The sequence below is a fragment of the Notolabrus celidotus genome, chromosome 22 (assembly GCF_009762535.1).
Source record: "Notolabrus celidotus isolate fNotCel1 chromosome 22, fNotCel1.pri, whole genome shotgun sequence".
NCBI classification, from domain to species: domain Eukaryota; kingdom Metazoa; phylum Chordata; class Actinopteri; order Labriformes; family Labridae; genus Notolabrus; species Notolabrus celidotus.
Genome location: NC_048293.1, coordinates 7,975,321 through 7,998,270, shown reverse-complemented (window position 1 = coordinate 7,998,270; position 22,950 = coordinate 7,975,321). Strand labels below are relative to the sequence as shown.

The 22,950-nt window shown below is 45.2% G+C and overlaps 1 protein-coding gene across 2 annotated transcripts in view; it reads left to right on the top strand.

Moving 5' to 3' along the window:
- The window catches only part of meis2a (Meis homeobox 2a), a 199,254-nt gene that overhangs the window by 173,131 nt on the left and 3,173 nt on the right, over positions 1–22,950 (top strand). Inside the window, exons 9-11 of one of the 2 annotated variants that reach the window (XM_034675608.1) lie at positions 219–295; positions 18,693–18,751; positions 20,415–20,525. In XM_034675608.1, the coding sequence (XP_034531499.1) occupies positions 219–295; positions 18,693–18,751; positions 20,415–20,525 (247 nt within the window). The remainder of the gene's footprint in view (positions 1–218; positions 296–18,692; positions 18,752–20,414; positions 20,526–22,950) is intronic. The other variant, XM_034675607.1, reaches the window with a different exon arrangement.

Here is a 22,950-nt window from a genome sequence, read left to right as displayed (position 1 = left end):
GTGGAGGTCAGGAGAAGGTGCAGCCTTGGGTTACACAATGCAACAAACATGAGAACATATTGAATACATACAGTAATAGGCAACAGGAGCCTGACTCAGAGCATGTGTCCTCTTCCAGGCCCTCTCTTTATGAACATTTACATGCGTGAACTTTTATGCTAATTCTTTATGTCAAAGGTGCTCATGTGTGTTTTCTCTCTTTCTGTTTGCCTCTGCAGCACCCATACCCATCTGAAGAGCAGAAGAAGCAGCTAGCCCAAGACACGGGCCTCACCATCTTACAAGTAAACAACTGGTGAGTCAAGATTTCCGCTCGCCCTATCTCCACCACCAGCATCGCTCTGCCTTTCATTTTCAAAAGCCTTCGCCTCCCTCTCGCCGCCAAGTGTGAAAACCGTTTATGTATAGCCCTCCCCGTGGCATATAGACACACGCAGCACATGCACACATACTGACAACCTTTGTAGCGTTATTACACGTAAGCTAGCAGGATGTTCCGCTGTTATCGGCGGAGTGTTCTGCGGCTAAGTCACCGGTCTTTGTGCTGAGATGCACATGTATCAGAGGGATATGTTTAAGGGAGAAAGGAAAGACATCATAAGCTATCCCTCAGCCCCCACACCCACCCCACCCCACCCCTTCCATCCTAAAAACCATACCTTGAACCGCCACTGGTGCCCCCACAAAAGGCAAAAAAACTGCCTTCCACCCCCTCCCCGTTTTACACGCAGCTATATGGTGGATTAAGGTTTTGGTGGCCTGGCCAGCAGGGCCTTTGTAGATGGCTTAGCACATAACTGGGGGTGGTGGATTAAATAAAATGATCACAGAAGCAAAGAAATGATACAGGAATTACTTATCAAAATACTAGCCCAGGTTTTATCTGCAGCTTAATTTTGTTCAGTACATTCTCAGGGTGATGTTCAGATTAATTGAACTGACAGCTTCCTTTCAAATTTCCGGCAAGGTATTTGCACGGATTTCAGGTCTTACACAAACTTAATTATATGGAACCCCATTTTATCATTCTAATTCCATGTAGCGGGGGTTCTATTTACAAATGACAAGTCTGTGCCTTTTATTCACAGCTTTCCTTAATATATTTATCAAAGCCGGTTCATTTACAAAGTGCTCTATCTGTTGGGTACAGGCGGGCCGACATTAACGAAGCTTTTAGGTTTATCAGACTCACAGCCTGACAAGCCACCCGAGGGTCAATTGATTTTTTGGTTTCTGTGATACATTTTTTCTCATTTTTTTGTGGATCACAATGAGAAACATGCCTGGAGAATTAGCCTGGTTTGTCGGCCTTATCTATCAGCCCTCCCCCTCACCCCCCCTCCCTCCCAGTTCTGACATAGTCTCTCTCTCCCTCTCTATCTCGCTTTCTCTCTCTCTCACCCATTTCTTTATTCCCTTCTAGCCAGGAGAAGTCAAGCTACTTAAATTGGCCACAGGAACCGCTGTTATCAGACTTTAATGCACCCTACAGTGTGGATAGCATTTCAATTACACCAGTAACCAAAGATTAGCCCCCGCTTGCCTGTTTCATGCCTCGTGCCACCGTTTCGGGACGCCACGCACCTTACCTACAGGAGCAGAAAATTGAGTTGCCTTGCCTGTGTCATGGTGATTAATGCAGAAATAGTCTGCAAACCTGCGCGGAGAGAGAGGCAGAGCGAGAGAAAGAAATAGACAGAGACAGAGATAGATATAGGAAGAGTCGCTGCCTTCTCAGAGGCCATGAAATCCAAGCCTGGCGCTGAAATGCCTCAGATCCATTTATAAAGAGGTCTCAGAGAATCTCATGCAGGGTAACATCCTCATGAACACATGCACGCATACACCAGCATGCACGTACACATCGGTGGGTATGGTGCTGTGTATTAATGTAGCACCAGGCGTGTTAACAAAAACACACCAGGAATCAATTTTCACAGATAAAGTCATGAAAGAGGCTTCGACTCAAACTGGTCGACCTCTGGTGCATTCTGGGTCGTTTTCAGCCATTGTATGGTGAGTTAACGATGAGAAAAAGAAAGGAAAATTAAGTTTATCCCCTCTTGAACTTCTTTGTCAGGCTAGTCGGTGACATTTGCCTCCGTCTTGGGTGTGTTCTTGCTTTTCCTGACTGTTCTCTGGTTCAAGTAGCTGCTGTCCACCCAGGATATGACCAAACTCTGCCACATCAAATTCCTGTTTCCTTAAAAAAAAACTCTTCAAATTCCTGGCTGGCCCCTTGCATTGTTCTGTAGTTCCCTTTGATGCATGACCGCTGCCATGTTACTGGCCAGAGAGAGAAAGAGAGAGAGAGGGAGATAGAGACAGAGGTAGGGGAAAGACAGCAGCAGAGGATGAGTGAGAGAGGGGGAAAAGGGAGGGGATTGCCGCCGTCTTCGGTTTCCAGAGCTCTCCCTCGGGGAAAGGATGTGCTGAATCAGGGCTTTGTCCGCCGGCACAATCGCAGCCCAACGAGGGCACAAGGGTGCTCTGTGTGATAGTCAATAGACAGTGTATGATGCTCTCTTTCAAAACTTACCCCATCAGACCTCTACCCAAAACCGTACCCTCCAACTGACACCTCCTTGTACCTTTACCTGCAGCTCACCTGTACGCACAGAACACAAAACCAGACCACAAACCTTTTGTCTCTGCACGACACGAGACCTTTCACCTGCTTCTTTACATTCAGTCTATAATATTAGCTGGCAGCTTCACCTGTTTGTAGCCCACACCCCATTAGCAGTGTGATGCTAATAAGGAACAAAGGAAAAGGTTAAAGTCCACAATCTCAGTGCTGTAGTGTTGAACAGATGAGCAGGGTGACTTGATTATCCTGCTAATAGTATCCCCTATGTGTGTGTATGTTATGCACATTATAACTAATGGAACCCTATGCTTGCTCAGTATGTGCATGACATGTAATGTGTGTATACAGTGTGTCAGGGCGCCATTAGTTGACCATTAAGTAGCGTGTTTGCTCTGCTCACATTTGAGACAACTGGCGTCATGCTAACAGAAGTGAGGAGTGGTCCGACATGTGATTGCATTTGTTTAAGATTGTGTAGGAAAAAGGTGAGGGCCGTGTCACACAAGGCATTCTGGGATAATGAAGTAGGTGAAATGGCAGGTGTCTGTATTCAGCTCGAAGAGATGAAGAAGCGTTTACAGTTTACAGTATCTGCTGGCGTATTTGGCTGCCTCAGCACCTCCTGCTGTCCCCGCTATCAGTCTGGGCTAAATGGGGCCTGACCAAATCCTTTCATGTGTCAGCGTCAGACCCAGCACGATGTGGCCTCACTCACTGCCATAAACGCACACACCGACAGCTATCCTGGCGCATGCACTCACACACACACAGCGAACATAACACGCAGGATTATTACATGGGCCTGAGAAATGACGCGGATGACAGATGACTGAGAGAAACAGCGGCTAAAAAAAGGAAGGAAATCGTCCCCTCATTATTCCCTCATCTCACAGGCAGCCGGTTGGTCCTTTCAATGGCATAGAGAGAGAGAGAGAGAGAGAGAGAGAGAGAGAGAGAGAGAGAGAGAGAGAGAGAGAGAGAGAGAATATGTCAGTTCTTGGCATCTATGATGACTGACTGCTGTGCCACTGGAGCACTAATAACAATAAAGAGGGCAATAAGCCACACTCTATTTTTACCTCTCTGCCTCTTCTCTACAACCCAGGGGGGAATACATGCATAGACTCATACACACACACAGACACACACACGCACACACGCACACACAGGGGAGAGGCTCTAATTAGCGGCAGAAAGGAATACAATGAGTGAGTTATTAAGACACAGGGGCGGATCACAGCCAACCTTTGCCCCCTGTCGGAGCACAGGTCACATGATAAGGGAAGGATATCCGCCAGACGACGGCGCCAAGCGGCCTGTGCCCACTGAGGAGATGAAATAAGCTCAATCTCTGCGGCCATTCAAGGCAGGGCACGATGCACTGATTGTTTTTCTGTCCTCACCAGGGAGAACTAACCCAAATCACTCAATACACATAGGTTTGCATTGACTGATCCTATTGTTTCGAACATGGCTGTGTCCTAAAGTTGTGCAGGTGAATTTAAGACATTATATTCTAAAAACAGAGGTTAAAAGGATACTGCAGTTTTAAAAGCCTTTTCAACTTTTGCCCATCTACATAAGTTTTAGATTCTCCTCCCAGATTGCATCCTGCTGTAGCGCAGCATGCGGATAAACGAGTTTAGCCAGCTCTAAACTGACTGCTCTGCAACTCTCCTCACAGCATGTTCCCCGTTCCCACTCAGATCATCGTTTTTTCCCCCCCTCTCTCTCTCTCTGTAACTCACTCTCTCCCCTCTTCCATGGATCCCTCAAGACTTCTTAGAGTTTAATGCACCAAACAGAGGCAGCAGGTTCACATGCAGATTGTTAGTAACGGTCAAACACATTTATTTGTAAAATCTCAGAACAAGAAAGCGAGAAACCAAAGCCAAATTTGTTCCTCTACTTAGCGAAGCATTTTCCACCCTCTTCCTCGGTCCAATGAGACACTAAGGAACACTGGCTTTTATGATTTTTTTATGATTTTTTTATGATCCTCTGGTTTGGCGGGCAAGCCTATTATGAAATGCAAAATAATAACTAATATTTTCCAAATGTAACACAAAGCTATGAAGCCGGCCCAGCCGCCTGTTTTTCCACATTCTTTATAAGTATTTAAGTCTTATGAATCTCTCACAGACTTCTGAGGTCCCTTTTCCCTCTTCATACTCTACTCCACATCACTGCCTATGCCTAACTTTCCTTTTTTCTGCCACATTGGTGGGCTAGTTGACTGAAGTTGCTGGTTATCTGTCTAACTTTGACCCAGATGGAAATGTCAGGCTTTTTTTGGCTCCAACCAGGGACTCCCAGCAGTGGCCATCTTCTGCCCCCCTGGCTTTCTAAATATACAGCTGGAGTGTGGAGAGGTTGCGGCTGTGTGTACATGTGTTTGCGTGCACATCTATGAATGTGTATGAGAGTCTGACTGAGTGAGAGAGAGAGAGAGAGAGAGAGAGAGAGAGAGAGTATCGGGGCGCTGCCAACACAGGCATCATGATCCCTCTCATTTAGGGACCGCTAATTGGCAGTTAATTAGCAGAATTGACTCTGTTGTCAGATCCCAAGTGCCAGCCCCCCTACCATCACCCCCTACCAGCTAAGTTCATTTGATCTGGCTGCTTTTCTTGATGCTGTAATAATAATCCCATTTTATCTGTTTTGGAGGGAGAGCAGCATTTGGAAAAACATATTTTCATTATTGGCAGAGTAAACCAGAACAGGCTCCCTGTTGTAGCAGGTTTCATTTTGTTTTTCATTTCACTTGTTACACATCCAAATATCTGTTCCTGGTGCAATCTAGACACATGCTGTACTCACAGAAAAAGCCAGATGAGTATTAAATAGCTGATGCTGATACGCTTACTCAGTCTTTCTCAGGGCGCATAGGGTCAAAGCATGGCACAGACCCCCACTTCAGCCAGTGCCCACACTGAGTGGGTATGGTTTTATGAAAAACAGGTGCTGCTTTAGCAAAATTGGCACTGTCTGGTAATCATGCACAGAAAAACGAGTGCTTTTTTTTTTTTTTTTACTTGTTTTCCCATTACAAGACTCTACAAGGCGGTGGAATTCTCCCAGCAAAGACGGCATGCAAGGAGAGCGAAGCCAGACGAGGCAAGATAGAGCTGAAAGAGGCATTAGAGAGAAAGCATTAGAGAGGGATGGGAGGAGGGAGGTCTTTGTACTTCTCTGCTCCTTTTGGCTCTTTTATTCCTCAACGGCTTGGTTTTATTGGTGGGTCGTTTAATAACAAGGGCTCCGCGTTTGAAATAAAGTCGAGCTGCGTTTGCGTGGGCGAGACTACTTTTTTTTTCTTCTCATTTTAAGATGGTAATTTCTGCACTAGGGGTGAGAACTGGGGAGAGACGGAGAATAGAGAGGGTGAGAGAGCAAGAGGTTGAGAGTGTGGGATAGGGAGAATTCAAGGGGAATACAAGAGAGGGAAAGTAGGTTAATTTATTTCATTTGCTGGAAGAGAATGAACTTAAAAAGAAGGGGGGAAAAGAAAGGTTGGGTGATAGTGAGAAGGAAAGTGTAGGATGCTGTTTTCATGAACAAGCAGCTTAATGCACACGGGCAGCCACAGTAAGCCTGCCAGAATCTCCCTGCACCTGAGGCCATCTGTGAGCAGAATAGCAATTTTATTACTTTGTCATTAAACCAATTTCACAGCAGTATTGTTTGTTAATGAGCAGCCTCAAACGAGCGAAGATGTCACGTACTAGAATAGCAGCAAGATTTGTGACCCCACTTCTCCTTCCGTCTCAACCTGCACCTCATTCTTATTCTTCTTCTGCTCTTTCTGCTGCCGTCTTCTGTCTTAACATCCTTACCTTACTCACTCGCTTCCATCCTCCCATCTTCCCTCATCCTTCTCCTTCCCGTTATAGTGGTCCCTGGCTCATAAAAAGGGGGAAACTGCTGAAAGATAAAATGCAAAGTCTATACAGTCAAGTCTCTCTTTATGAGCTTCCATTTGCCTTTAGAGCTCATTGGGACGAATGGTTTTCTCCGCGGGCTTTCAGGGCTGTGCAGCTGGAAAAGCCTGTGATGTTGGCCTGTTATTTCACTCTGAAGCTTACATGGGTGCCAACGGCAAGTGCCAACAGAGGGACTAGGCGTCTGAATAGGTGTATGAGTCTTTTGGATTGTATGCTAGGTGATGTCATGCATTTTTTTTGTTGTGATGTTTTTGTTAAGAGATCTTGGCTTAATATTGTAGAGGTTTATTTAAAGAATACTCTACCTAACTAACCAGTCAGCTCGCTATTTGTTTGAAAATGTCTGTTTTTGCCTTGTGCATCAACTGCCATGCTGCTATATGCGTCTTTATGGCTGGTCACTCTGTTTACGTTTTCACTCTGGAGGTCACTTGGCACAGATTCTTGGTCTTTTTGCGACGTCTGACTTAGAGAGAGACAGACAGAGAGACAAAAAGAGAGAGAGAAAGAGGGGGGGATTTAAACCCAGACCCCAGAGGATCAGACAACCTGACAGAGTAGATTTGGTATAATTAGTTTTATCTGCTGGGGAGATAGCCAGAGGAGCTGTGTGTTAGCCACAGGGTGCTGCTGCAGTGTGTGTATCTGAGTTTGGGACGCACTTGGATGATTGTTGTGTGTATGTTTTGAGAAGGAGAGGTATAGGTGTGTTAGGTGGACTTAAAAAGGGATAAAGGTGGCCAGGTGTAACAGAATGGCCTTGAGGGTGCGTGTGTGTGTGTGTGTGTGTGTGTGTGTGTGTGTGTGTGTGTGTGTGTGTGTGTGTGTGTGTGTGTGTGTGTGTGTGTGTGTGTGTGCACGTGGGCGTGTGCACATGGGCGTGTGCGTATGCGTATGTGTATGTGTATGTGAGTGTGTTTTGGAGCCAGAGAGGACAGGAGCTCCTTCTTTGCTTGAGCTCTTTAAACTCTGTGAACCTCCACAAGGTATTTTCTCTCTGTCCAGGCATGCTCCTTCTCTCACTCTTTCCCTCTGTTTGTCTTTATCTCCCTCTTTCACACTTTACATTCCCTCTCTCTCTCTCTCTCTCTCTCTCTCTCTCTCTCTCTCTCTCTCTCTTTCTCTCTTTCTCCCTCCCTCTGTGTGTTTGGGTATACAGTAACAGCATGTCAATAAGCATGCTCTTGTGTTTTTGCTTTGCTTTTTTGGTGTCATGTTCAGAAAACAACCCCTGCTGACCTTGCTTCCCCTCCGTAAAGAAACAATGAAAGAGTGTCTTTAGAAATGAAAAGAAGAGAGGGTTGTAATCACATCCTTAACCATGCTTCCATGTATTAGTCTTACCTGTTGTGTGTGTGGGTGTGTGTGTGTATTTTCTGGAGCTGTGATTCATGGCCCCATGCCCTCTGTGGCTTTGAGATGCAGGCCAATAAGCCCATCATGGAGGACCCTATAAATCAATACAGCCCTTTGTTTGTTTAAGCCATGCTTTGCCCCAGTTCAGGCCTGTTATGGATGAGATATCAGTGGAGTCCGTGCCAAGCAGAAAAAAAGGGGCGGGAAAAGCAGTAGGGGTGAGTTTGAGGTTCCCATCTTAATTTGAACGTAGCCCGAAATCTTCTTCACATCAAACCTGGTAATTTGCAATTTTGGAGAGGTGAGGAATAAACACAGCAGCCTGCACACCAACTTACACTCACACACATGCATGCATGCACTTTGATGAAGTTATCACAGCTAGCTGGAGGAATTAGCTGCGATTAGCCGATGCTATAACATGCATAACAAGATGCAGAGATACAAAGAAGATCAGGAGAGAGAGAACAATGAGGAGTATATTACCCTAATCTAGGGTTTTTCTCTCCTTCTAGGCTTATGAATATTTATACCTCCCATTACTGGTGATGATGTTTCAATTGAGAGACTGTGTGTGCATGTGCAGCAAAGAGGGAATCACTACTTCTCTCTAGTAAGGATGGGGGGCATGTGCTTTAAGCCCCTCCATGACATATCTGCGACATCATCTCCTTCTAAGACTGCAGGGAGGACTTCCTTAATACGTAAAAGACTGAGAAATGGCACATTTGAGGATGATTTCATAAGCAGTCAAAATTCTAACATGCAAACTGATTTTAAAATAGCATGTATGGTTTTGGATATTTCACCTGCACAATAAAACATTTCTAAGGAATGAGGTCATCTCTATTTTTGGGCTTCTTTCTAAACCCTTCGTGAGGAGATCACTCGTGACAGCACGCAGACTGAAATTCAAGCTCCATATTCTGCAGTCTAGGCTGAATTGAATGTGGCTTTTGTGACTCATAGAGATTGCTGTATTTGTTTCAGGCTGTCACATATGAAGGAGGCCAGTCAAAGCTGCACACAGTCAGTGTTCGAGCTGATCTGAGAGGCAGAGGGCTTGCTTCAGGCCACCAGGCACATCAGAGTCCCTGTGGTCTGCTCCACAGTGTCACTGCCGCTTCTGCCAGCAGTCCCCTCAACAAACAACAGCTATTTATAACACCAGCCTGCTGCTGGGCCTTATTTCGCCCTAAACTCTGCTTCTGAGTGCTCCTGCACATGTGTAACTGCGTGCACTGTGTTCACTCTCAATGTATGTCAGAGCAATTATGTGCAATTGAAACTCTGATTAATTATTCAAGAGGGAAGTCGGAGGCAACATTTGACCAAGGACTCTCATGGTCACTAATAAGTGTGAGACGCAAACACTCAAGTCAGACACATCATGGAAATGTGCTCTGTGGAAACACTCACTCACACACCAGAGACACAGTGATGAGAAGATGATGACATCCCAGTGGGAGGGAAAATCCCTTTCCAAACACACACACACACTTTAACTCACACACATGGTCCTGTACCCAGTGGTCTGGCTCTTAAAGACTCTAAGTGCAACAGCACCTAAACCCAGGCTTTAGAGTATTTCGACATATCACAGTATGTCTATCCACGAGGTTTAGGTGTCACTTTTTAATTGCTCTAACTGCTGTGCATTTTCACTGAATCCATGAGAAATAGAGCAGCAATGTCAGAAGAATAAAAGTTCCAATAAAATAGTGGCGGAATAGGCATGTGTGTATATTTTGGGGAGTTGGGTGGTAAAATGGGGGCACCTTCCCTTTGCAACCTCTTACTTCTGCTAATGCTTTTGAGATTTAAGAACCTAAGTTCGTGTCTGCACACTCACAAGTATACCCAAACATGCATGTGTGTTGCATAAGGACGTAACAGTCAGAGCCCCTCTTGGTAACCCTTCTCCTCTTCTTCTTCTTTGAGCTGAACCCATTATAGTCTTATAAAAGGAGGGAGACGAGGAGACGTTTGATATGAGGCAAAGGAAATAGATTGGCCTTATTTCCTTCCTGGCTGCCGCAGCGCAGACACTTGTGTTGCCTAGACGATGCAGCCAGTTGACACTCAATTTTGTTTGAAATATCACGCCTCTATCATGTCATTATCAGCTTCCCCTGGTAATCCACAAAGCCGCCCTGTTTGATATCTGACAATAAGGAGGGGGAGTCACAGAGTCAGGGAATCTCTCTCTCACTCGATTACCAAGCGAGGAGAGGAGGGAAGAAAGGGTCGAGAATGAAAGAAAAGCAGAAGAGAGGGAGACAAAAGAGGGGGTGAAGGAAATAGAGATGGAAAGAGAGTGCAGGAGAGGGCTAAAAGAGCCAGACATTTGTATGATAGGGCTGAGAAGTGACTAAAACCAAAGATTATACCTGGCCTCCCTGCAGGACTTACAAAGGAGCCCAACAGGCTAAGCATTGTGGGGGGGGGGGGGGGGGGGGGGGGGGGGGGGGGGGGGGGGGGGGGGGGCAGAAATCTGGGCAATCGGGGTGGCACTCTGCACAAGTGAGAAAATGGGGCGATCTTTAAGCACACCCACTCATCTCAGGAGGGTTGATGTGTAGGCTGGGTTAATGATAGTGCTGGATTCTTTCCGGTATCCTCTGTGTGTGTGCCAGCCTGCCAGCATGCCTAAGTTCTATTTTCTTGCTGGCCCTGCATGAAAGCAGGAAGCTCTCACTCACCCATAAGGTGAGGCGCTGTCTTATGAGAAATGAGCGCTACCTTCCAGCGCTGACGGCCTCTGTCATGGGCTATGTGCTGGAGCCTTTGACGAGGGGCTAATATTGACATGTGTTAGATGTTTTTAGAAGCTCTTCAAACAACACATAACACAGCTGTTGGTCCCTCAGCTCTTGGGTTGGCACGCAATACCTTTTGTGCACCTATGCACACTAATAAGGTGCTGTCTTGAGGGAGAAACAAGGGAATTTGGATGAACTCTTCCCTGATCTAGTAGTGGCTTTCACAAAAATAAAAGCATCAGAAAAACATTCCAGGGCAGAGGTGTCAGACTCTTAGGAAAAGAGAGGTTAATGAACGGGAATATTAGGGGACTGTCCGCAAGACAGAAAGATGAGAAGATCCCACCCTCCTTCCTCACATCAGAAAACAGGTAGAGCTAGGTCAGGTTAGCCACGCTGGATTGCTACAATAAGGCCTCTTTCATACAGGTGTGTTGACGCCTGGGGCAGGCTTGGCCTCGGTCCATTCCATTCACCCTGGCTGATTTGAACAATAACTATCATATCTCTTAAAAGAGAAGGGAGGGTGAAGCGTCAAGACGGAGATGCCTGAGAGCTGTGTCGGGGCCAAGAAAAACCCCGCTGCCGTTGTCAGAGCTTGTTGATGTTGTATTGAGGAAAATACTGGCAAGTTTTTTTTCTTTTTTTTTAAATCCCCCTCCACCCCTCCATCCCTCCATAACCCCCACATTTTTTTTTCTCCTCCTCGCCTCTCTCTCCCTCCACTTCTGCACCCGATTCAGTGTTTTTGTGCCGTAGGACAGAGTGTGGTGAGGAGACAGAGGAACAAAGTGCTGCTGTGTGGAGCAGCAGCTGCTGCTTGCTGGATCAAAGGGGCAACAAGCGTGGTCTTCCTGGCCCAACACTGCTCTAGAGGTGTTTGACGGACAGTCAGCAGCTGGGGCTGCACAGCCCGCCATGCAGGGGTCAGGCTGCTGGACTGTAAGGCCCAGGGGTGACATGCCCTCACTGGACAAGGGGGGAGAGGGGAGAAGGTGTTAGATGGGAGGGTAAATAGAGGGAGAGATGTCTATGTTTGTTTCCTTTGTTGTTTGTCTTGCTGTTGTAGGTTACAGAGCCGCTGACAATACTACTACATATTTCATTCAATGCTCAAACTGTGACGGACTAGATAGATAGATAGATAGATAGATAGGTAGATAGGTAGATAGATAGATAGATAGATAGATAGATAGATAGATAGATAGATAGATAGATAGATAGATAGATAGATAGATAGATAGATAGATAGATAGATAGCACACTGTGACATAAACTGGAGATAGATAGAGAAAGAGAGAACGCAGAGGGATATAATGGATGAAATGCTAGCTACTTAGCTGACTAACATGTCTAAAAATGTTAGGATACAAGTGTACAGTCAATCAATTACGTCAAATAACTGATGAAGGAGAAAAACAGAGAGGCAGAGGAGCCATAGTCTTAAGAATAATTGATTAAAAAATAATAAGCTAGCTAGAAAACTAGCTAGCAAATGTTACAGCTACAGCTAAGTCAAGTTCAGCTCCACACAATAATATTAAGATTTAAGTGTACAGCTTGACTGTAAAGTGAGTTTATCCATAAAGGCAGGAAGTTATTTGTGAGGCCACTGTGAGGCCAAATGCAGCTTTAGCATGGTCACAGTGTTGCCAACTCCTCAGTGAGGAAAGTAGCTATTGGCTGTCCTAAAAGTCGCTAGAAGTCGCAAAATGTTGCATCACTTAATTTGCATAATTTCGATTACAATTGACACTGCAGGAGAGACGTGTAACATTGAGGGAGAGACAGAAAGAGGTTAAAAACACCCTACATATGTTTATAACTACACTTAGGAGCCTACAACAAATGAAAGTAAAACTACACTTCTATACTTCTACATTTTTATTGTATACAATCTTCATTAACAATCTAAATGGACCAAAAAGAGACAGTAGGCGGGATCAGCCAGCGGTGTCTTCCTACATGCGTGATACGTTTGCAGTCTGAATGCTGAGGGATGAACGCTGCCTGCTCTGAATGCAGCCTAGGAGGGACTCACAGCAGCATCCACTGCTCGCTGAGAACGATACATGCTTTCATGTTAGTCTCAAAAAGTCTTCATTTTAAACCAGAAAAAGTTGCTAGATTTGTCGCTAGTCGCTTTTTAAAAAAAAGAGTTGCAAAAGGGGTCGGAAAACTCGCTAAATATAGCAAAAAAGTCACTAAGTTGGCAACACTGCATTGGCCTTAACTTTGCATTGAAGCAACTGTTAGAGTAAGTCATTGGCATGTGAAATTGCTAGCTTCAGTGGGTAGTTTATAAATGTCCCAGTATGAAAAACATTTAACCCCTAATAATCCCTTGTATTTTCACCATAAAAAGCATAAGATCAGTCTTTCATCACATTTTATCAAAACCTAGGTTTAATGAGAATCAGATTTTTGCAATAAGTGGAGCCTATTTTAAGGATTAAACCAACAGTAGAATAGTACATCACTACACACTGCAGTGATCTCTTCTTTGGTGCTGACAGAAAATTCAAGCAAAGAGAGACACACAGAGAGTGAGCGTGCCGCAGTGCTATTGATTTATTTTAATTAGCTGCTCGTTAAATCGTGTCAGTTTGCAACACAAATATATAATTCTTTGTCTGATTTTCCACTCGAGTCTTAATGACTCGTACTCCCCGGGTTTCAGAGAGGAATGACTTCTGCAGCGAGACTGACAGAGCAGTGCAAATGTTACTCAGATGAGGCTGAAGGGGGGATGCCACAAAAGGGCAATGAGTGGAGTAATAAAAAGGGAAAGAAAAACAGGTCAGTGAAAGTCCATGGAGGAGAGGTGAAACAGTGCCCCTTGGAGAGGCAGACAAAGGAGCGAGGGGTGGGGGGGTATGTGGATGAGAGAGAGAGAGAGAGAGGTAAAACTATGTAAACACAGTGGCTGCCCTAAACGTGGGCCCTCTCTCTGACGTTCCTAAAAAACGATCCTGCCTCGCTCTGCTTCACATCTGCACTAAATCAAACACGGGGGTGAGGTAATGTTCACCCGGCTTATATCTCTTTACTCCTGTTTTAACTTAAAGAAGGAAAGAAGGGATAGGAAAAGGGAAAACTCTGTGTCTGATAGGATGAGCTTGAGGAAATGTCCTTGTTCCTACTGTATCTGTTTTGTCCTTCGAGGAGTGGAGCCTGTGAAAGGCTCCTTTGTGATAGTTTATGATAAATCCACAGATACTGTAGGTTCAGTCTGGTGGCAAGCTATGTATAAACTGTAACAGGGGGGCCTGTTAGGACCATGTGAGCTGATTCAATCAGTGTTGTTGACACTACAGTAGATCAGTGTTGGAGGTTCAGTAGCCCCAGACTTCCTCACCGTCTGAGCAGACCATAATTAGTGTTTGCTTACACAAAACACACCCTCCTCATGGGGTTAATTTGCATGCACTTCCTGGTCAAAGGACACTGAATGTTCTACTCTTTTTGCCTGTCTATCTTTTTTTTGGAGAGGAGGGATCAAACTAAAGCCTTCCTCCTTTGATATCCACTGAGTTGTGACTCAATCGCTGGAGGTTTGGAATCTCTATTTCGGTCTGAAGCACAAGTATGGAAGCAATGATCTTTAATAGGAACCAGAGGACAGCCATGTTTGCAAGAAGTGATCGGGGATTGAGTTCAGCACGTTCTTGTTCAGATTGTGTTGCATCTAATCTCCCTGCAAAGACAGACAGGGGCCTGGGAATATGACTGACATTCAGAAAATTGTCCCCCCCCCTCATGCTTTTGCATATGAGCTCTCAAATTGAGCGTATGCAGGTCAGCCGTGAAGGCAATAAACTGTCAACGATTTCTGCGCCACTTTTTCAAAGAAGCCTCCTCTCTTTGCACGCTCTGCAGAGCTACATTTGGAGCAGTCTGGCGCTCACTTCTCTGAGAAGACATGTTTAATATTTCTCTGTTTCCCTCTCTGGCTCTGGCTCCATTTCTTTCTTTCATCACAAACTCGTCAAACGAGTGACCCTACTCCTGATTGGCTGGGTTCCCTCCAATCTCCACAGCAATTGGCCAGACAAACAGCGACTCACTCTCTTGCTCTTTCTCGTCTGTCTCGCTCCCTCTCTCTCTCTCTCTCTCTCTCTCTCTCTCTCTCTCTCTCTCTCTCTCTCTCTCTCTCTTTCTCTCTCTCTCTCTCTCTCTCTCTCTCTCTCTCTCTGTTGGCTGTGCTCCAGGGTAGGGTGGTTTGGCATGACGATTTCTCAGGGAAGGAATGCTGACAACAGGAGCGAGTTACCAGGTGTGGCTGCGAGTCAGTTAACCAGAAACAAGGCCTTTCTGACAGATTGAGATGAGGAAGCAAGAAAAAAAAAACAAAGAATGAATGCAGGCACTGAGTCAGACCGGCTGGTTTGCTGTGATTTCATCTTCAAACTTAAAATAACCTTTCATAGTATTTTTCAGCTCATAATGATGCAGTTTGTGTGTTGCTTTGAAAGATAGTCCATCCATCGAAATAGTGGCTCCGTGTACATTTCAGGATTATGTAAGTTCCCAATCAGGCCTTCATGTCTTCTTCTGTCTCCGACCCCCACTTACCCTCCAACCCCCACACTCCCTTGGTATAGCATAACATTGTATGCTAGCCAAGGCATTTAACACCTGCCCAGGCACTCTCTGAAGCTACCCCCCTGCGTGTGTGAGCAGATATTAGTAACCAGGGAAGCCGTGTTGATCCAGCCTCGCGGAGACCCTGTGTCAAGTGGACTCCTGCTGCCCTGGCTCCATCATTCATAGCTGTTATTTTCCTCTGTGACTAAAAAACTCAGAGTACTAGTAGACTTAGCACTCTCTGTTTTGTCATGGAGAGGGAGTTTTAAGCCTGTACTCATACATGAGTTTGTGCACACGTGTCTGCTCACACCATTTTTAGGGTATGTCAGTGAGAAGTGCTACTGTTGCCCAATTGGCGTTGGTGTGTGAAGAATGTGCTGACATGCACACACACATACTGACTTACATGTGCGTACATTCACGTGCACACTCCACAGCCGCCTTAGCACTGCAAGAGCAGTTTTTGATAAGCAACTTGAAAATGTGTTGAAGGCTAACTGGCTAAAAGAAACTAGCTGCCCACATTAAACAGCAGTGGACTGCTCCCCCATCCACACCGCCTTCTCCTGGAGTAATGTACACATTCTGAGCTGTATCCTGAGGAATGACCCCCACATGACCCCCTAACCTTGCCTTTAATTATTTGTTTGAAGACAGCATGGAGTTCCCATGCTGAGAGGTACTCTGTGTACTGTGTGTGTGCATGTGTGTTGGCGTTTCTGTGCGCTAACACTGAGCAGAGGCAGGCCATAATAAGCTAGACCACCAGATGTAGATAATAAAACATGGGCTTTTTCAGTTGGAGGTTTTTTTTTTTTTTTTAAAGCTAGTGTCCCCTGTGAGCCTCCTGTGTTCTGGTTAGCCTACAGACACACTGGCGGTGCTTGTGGTCATGTCCATGGTGTGGATGTGTGGATTTATGGCATGCACGTATGTTTTAGCGAGCGGTTGGGAATTCCGAATCCCTGTGGTCAACCTCTGTGTCTCTCTCAGGGGGGCCGTGGGTCCTCAGACCCGTCCATCTATCCATCTCTGCATCCATCCCAGTTGACTGGCCTTCATCTCTGGAGGATTCCTGGTGGTGTTGTTCTAAGCACACACCATTAGCAGCTCACGGGTCGAGGGAAAACAGTGTTATCAGGCCTGGCTCTGATAATCTCAATTGGCTTTACTCAGGCTGATAAAAGGTGCTCTAAGGCCACGAGAGGGGCCCTCGGTCAGCCCCCACTCCCTCCGGTTCACCACATCACCTCCTGGTTACTGTGGCAACTTGTTTAGCATACAAAAACAAAGCCTCTGTGGATGAGTGGGTGTGTGTGATATATCTGCTGTTGGCCAATGGGGTATGTTTTCAAAAAGGATGGAATACACTGAAATCCAAAAGTTTGTGCACTTGGAAATGGCCACTGAGAGCAAACGCTGTTTTAGCCAAACATGTTCAGTTTATTGAATGTCATACATTTCCTGTAAGAAGTCCCCAAGAGGAGGAACGCTGTGGAGAAAAAAATCAGGGCAAAAGTCAAAAAAGAAACCTGAAAACTGCACTTTGATCTTACAGCAGTACTCTCAGTCCGTGGAGTATTTCCTCTGCAGTCACTGGAAACCGTATGGGCAAGTTTAACACCTGGGAAGAACATTCCTAATATTATGTGTTTATGGTTATGTCCCAGAATAGGTAAGAACGCATGTGGTTGTGATTTTGAGTCCCTTGGTACATCTAGAAAGGGAGAAAGCAGGACATATATTTTGAAATAGGGCTTGCACTCTGGACTTGAAGAGGGAGTGTGATAACAGGAATGTCTTACTGTTTACTTGCTCAGCTGGTTCTGATGCTTGAAAACGTCTTTCTCTCTGAGGCAATGCGGGCATTTCTGACAGAAGAGTTATCTAGGAATGCTTCATCCTCTTTGTTCTTGCAGAAAAGTACTTTCACAGTTAATAAAACTTAATCCTCATGCCTCCCTTAAATCCTGAATTACAATAATATAATTTCCAATCCATCTCTCTTGTTCACTTGTTCTCATATGGACGTGTTTCATCTTTTTCTCTCTGGGGCCCACGGTTCCCCCTGCGTACCTGCACTCTGGATGCCCCCGGGCAAATGAGCACTGCGTCTTTCTTTTTCCCAACTGTGCATTTTGTACGTTTAACCATGTCACTTTGAGCCGGGCAGATTACAGGCGTTTAAGTTCATTGGAGAAGGTAAGGGCAGGTATCAGGGCTTCATGGGGGATTAGGAGTCCAAATTGGTTCCAGCTCTCCCTTCTTTCTAATGACCAGTTCTTTAGCCCCACTGATGGTGCAGTGGCCCGTACGTTAGTAGAGGGCGGTTGGACTTTTTTTCCCCTTCTCCTCTTCTTTTTTGAACTAGCAAAGGAGTCCATGCTGGACAGCTCTGACGTGATTTGAAACCCCTCTTTAATATCAACCACATGGTGGTACCTGTAGCGTTAAGTCCATGCCAGGTTTTGACCATCTTTAAGAGGAAGTTATAGAGAAAAAGAGAAATGTGGTGAAACTGTTTGACCAGCTTGCATTCGCCACAGCTCAAGGCGTCCCATTCGGAGTTAAAAAGGGTCGCCCCCGGCTGGCAGTCACCTCCAGATGACCTCCGGCTTTACACTGGAAAAGCCACAGGAGCGAGGCCGGCTGGGGAGGCTTTGTGGAGCTGCACTTATTCGCTGCTGTGGTGGTGATAAAACTTCAGACAGCCTAATTGATGGGCTTGCTGACATAACAATACCTTGTGAAAGCACGGAGTGGCCCATGCCTGGTCCTCATTTCTAGACAGCTGGAAGGGGAGCAGAACCCCCTACAATGCAGCCAGAGTAGGGGTCCCACAGAGGGGAAGGGTTGGAGGTGGAGGTGGAGGTGGGGGTGGAATGGTGGGGGAGTCATGAAAGGAACCATTTGTATGCTGCACTTTGCTAATATAAAGCTTACTCTGAAATTCCAATGGGTGATAACACTGCAGACATAATATTGTGTTGGAGAAAGAGCCACAGACATGATGGTGTACTACATATAGCCATGCTGCGTTTACTGTGTGCGACTTACTGTAGGAAAAACGAAAGAGAAAGAGAGGGATGGGCCACAACCAGGGTTCCTCTGTGCCCGAGCTGCACTTAATACTTGAGGAATGTCTCCCTGGTGCCTATAGCAACCGAACGTAATCAAAAGCTTTATTAAAAGAGGGGGGAATAGATCATAAGGAACATTAAAAGTATCCCTCACTGGGTTCCCAAGTCAGGACACAATTGCCCTTTTGTTTGTTGCAGTTGTGTTGTGTGCGCCTCTCTCAAGGACTCGCAGGCTAATGTTGCCATTAAGTCATGCAACACTGTTTTGTCTTTGTGTTAGCTTCTGATGAATCGTTCTGTGTGTGAATGCAGGCTTGATTTAACGTTTGTTTTTCTCCTCTGTGTTTTTTTCTATTCTCTCTGCCAGGTTCATTAACGCCAGGAGAAGAATAGTACAGCCCATGATTGACCAGTCAAATCGAGCAGGTAAAAAAAACAACGGACAATTCAGCCAGCATACAAGCAAACTCCAGCTTCCCTCTTTCTTTCCCCAGCATGAAGACACCCCTCTAAAATCCTTCACTGGCATGCACATCATGCCTGGAGCCCAGATTTTTTTTAAAGGGGCACCCTACATCCATAACCCCCTCCAAAAAAAAAATCCCCCCTCTTCCTCTTCCGCTTTACTTTGATTTCTTTCTACGAGATGTGTTCAGCAGTGGTGCAGGCCATTTGCTGATTGACTCTAATTGGAGATTTCCCATTCTAAGTGGAGGGAGAGCTATATTAGCACTCTCTCTGTGAATTACTAATTGGACACAAGAGGACAGCCAGAAAGGCTAGCAGCAATTTATGTCTTATCCCTCTACTTTTTCCCTTTTTGGGATTTTTTAAATATTTTTTCCAGTCCAATGTTATGAGGCTAGCCTCAGTCTGCCCACTGCATTTTTATATTATATGATCAAGAACTGCTGTTGAACTGTTTATCTTAAAAAGTGATTTGCTGCCCTACAAAATTTGAGAACACTGCTTAGCTTTCTGAAAATATTTAGAGTTTAAAACTATCAATTAATGTGCTTTGAGTCATGGAGATGGAAGAGTGGGTTTAATATGAGGCATTGATTTAATCCGATCTGACAATGAGAAGAGATTTCCACTTCTTCAGAACAGATTATGTCCACTTAATTGATAACACATTTATTTTCCATATCCTTTGTGATCAGATTACAATGCAAAAAACACCACAAACCAGGTAATAAACCCACCAAAGTGGGGTCCTGTGGAATTATTTAGTCACTCTAAGCTTCAGCACTGCATCACCAAAAAGAAGCTGTGTCATTTCTATCATAGAGATTATAAAAAAGGGAACATTCTGTCTTAAAAGGTCCCCACTCAATGACATAAAATGAGCCTTGATTCAAATAAGATGCACTCCTTACTGTATGTGGGAGACTGTCTGCAGTCCCAGCACTCAGCATGCAACAAATGTTGTGCCAAACAACAACCTCTGCAAAAACAGCATGACTAACAGCTCCCCTTAATCTTCACGAATTACAGATTATCCAAGATAATACTGTTATAGTGCCAGAATACACTGTGTTCTGCAGTCTCCGAAGAGCATTAGTTCATTAGCGCTAACTATAGACAAATTAAGATGCATTTAATTGACAGTGTATGTCCTGTATCATGTTAAATAATCAGACAAATCACTGATTAAATTGAATTATTTGGCAGCTTTGGAATTACATAGAGTACAGTTGAAGAGTAGACGTGTGTGTTCTGCTGTTTAGATGACTACTCTCTGAAAGAATTGCCTGCCACGGCAGAAATTCTTCTCATCCTGTCAAACTGCATGCTTTCTCCTCTCAACTAGATAACAATGTATCTCCTGTGTGTGTGGTTTTGAATGACACTGGCAGTGTGTGTGTGTGTGTGTGTGTGCGTAAGTTGTGTGCTTGCATGCATGAGGACCTACTGTATGCGTGTTTGCATGCCACGCGTCAGCCAATGCGGTCCACAAACATGAGCACAATGTCTTACAGTATGTTTGGGCTGAAGCTGGGACAATTGCTGATTGTCTGGTGTGTTTTCTCTTCTTTTTCTTCCCCCCCTCCTCCCTTTTTCATGTCCACGTTTTGACTACAATCAGGTTTTCTTCTTGATCCTTCAGTGAGCCAAGGAGCAGCATACAGTCCAGAGGGCCAGCCAATGGGCAGCTTCGTGCTGGACGGTCAGCAGCACATGGGGATCCGACCAGCTGGTGAGTCTGTCCTCCGTCCTCATGCCTGCTTTTTTAAGACACCAGTTTCACCCTAAGTTCTCGCAGAGCTGATCAGCACTGATCCTCTTGTCCGAAGCATGAGATTTGGTGACCTCAGCATGAAGCAGGTCCTAAAGTTAAACCTCACACTAACAAAAGCAACACAACCACAATAACCTTCCTTTTAAGAAGTCCCCTCACACTTCCTCACTCTATCTGCCCGTCTTGCTTGTTTTTTTTTCTCTAATCTAACAAATCCTTCTCAAATAGTCATAACAAAGGGATTTGTGGGATCCAATGCGAGATAAAAACACTTACACCACTTCTTTACATCTTCCACTTCCCTGTTCCCTAATCATTTTCCATCTTAAGCTAACCAAACCTTGCTCTCTCTATCAGCGGCTCTTTTCTGACCTCTCTGTGATTCAAGCTCTTGCTGACCTTTTTTTTCTGGCATTTATCTCTTCCTTCCAGGGCCTATGAGTGGAATGGGGATGAATATGGGCATGGATGGGCAATGGCACTACATGTAACCTCCATCTTGTAAAGCAAAACGCAAAGAAAAAGGGGGAAGTAAGTACTGGGCTCTTTTTCTTCATTTGTTTCACACTCGGGTTTGTGGGTTTTATTGTTTTCACCCACATTTCTCTTTCACATCATCTGCACCAACCCTTCATAACCTGGCTTTAATTTTGCATCAAGTTTCTGGGACCTTCTGCCTAGCGTTGAAAGCTTTAAGCAAGCATGCTTGGGTGTTTTTAGCAAGGATGCTTTAAGGGGCAGAAAAGGAGGGTTTGTAGTCTTGGGAAAAAAAGGGGGAGAGCTGTCCCAGCACTGAGAGGATCCGACTTGTGGCGCCAGACAAACAAGAACAACAACAGAAAAAAGGAGGGGGAAAAAACAACCTGGCATGGCGTGCACAAATTTATTTATCACAACAGCGCCATCGCTCTCCTCATCCCGGACAGCCAATGCAAATGTTGGACATTTAGGGAAAAAATAACATCTCCTGGGGAAGGGGCTGACGGGGAGAAATTAAGCAGGCTCCAGTGAAGCGATAAAGAAGGAGAAGTGAAACTGTCCTCCGAGTGACATAAATCTGTCCAGGGAAGGATTGATGCCCAAATTATCTTATATGCAAAGACGGGAACAGCGCAGTACATTACACTCCCTGAGCGAGATATACGGGCCGTGGGTGACACAGCCGATCCTTCACTGGGGGTTTGGTTTGAGCTGTGTAAAGGGAGGAATGAAGTGAGGGGGGGCTGTGTGTTTTGATTATTTTTTACTGGAGGGAGACGATTTAAGGGGGGGGGCGGGGGCCAGTCTGACCTGAGACTCACAGACAAGAGCGAGGAGACATTGAGATAAATTTATAAGGTTGTAGACACAAGCATGAGTGCATCTAAAAAGGAGCGGATCTCTTTCTCACATACAGATACAGCCTCTGTGTCTCCCTCACACACACACACACACACACACACACACACACACACACACACACACACACACACACACACACACACACACACACACTCTCACACACACACACACTATCCCCATACGGCTAAATGGCGGCAGTCTGATTAAGCTGGCCATTCCGCCTCCTGCTAGTGCCACAGTGCTGACATTTGAAAAATCAAGATGTATCACATCCCGAAGGCGGCAGGGCAGAAGAGATTTTATTTTAACACCTAAACTCCCTTTGCCCAATGAGGCACAATATAATAACACTTACCTTGATTAAAAGAACCCTTTATATGTAAATGGAGACTGGATTTTCCAAAGGGTCACGGCGGCAATTCTGCCGACAAAGATCATTTCACCTCCTCTCTCTCTCTCTCTCTCTACCTCTCTCTCTCTCTGTCTCTCACTCTCTCATCCCCTCCTGTCTTTGCTAATGGCAGCAGAGAAAAAAAATCAGGAAGCAATGTTCCCTAAAACAGCCACACAGAGACAACATTTGCTCAGGTTGGCTAATTCTTAATATAGGGCTATATAATTTTGAGACTATTTAATTACATAACATACTTTATGCTTCATGACCAATTACATTAATAGCTTAATACAGAGGAATATTATCCTCTCTTGATTTGATTACGCAGCCACACAATATGGTATATTTGGTACTTAATTATGGCCAGCCATTGAGCAGGACTGCTGTGCCATAACAGAAGTGCAGCGAGGGAGGCAGGCGTGCAGAGATGAAGGGATGGAGAGAGAGAGAGAGAGGCCTCAGTTATTGTCTTCAGATGGTTTTACCACTCTTGTTAATAAAGGAGGGGGGTCTCAGATCTACTTAACAGAATGACTGCAGCTTACAAGGCTGGAGATTACCAGCTTACAGTGTCAAAAACATCTGTTGGGCCTTTTAACAGGAGCTGCTCTAGGTTATATGGAGGTGAGGGCACCCATCATACTCGGG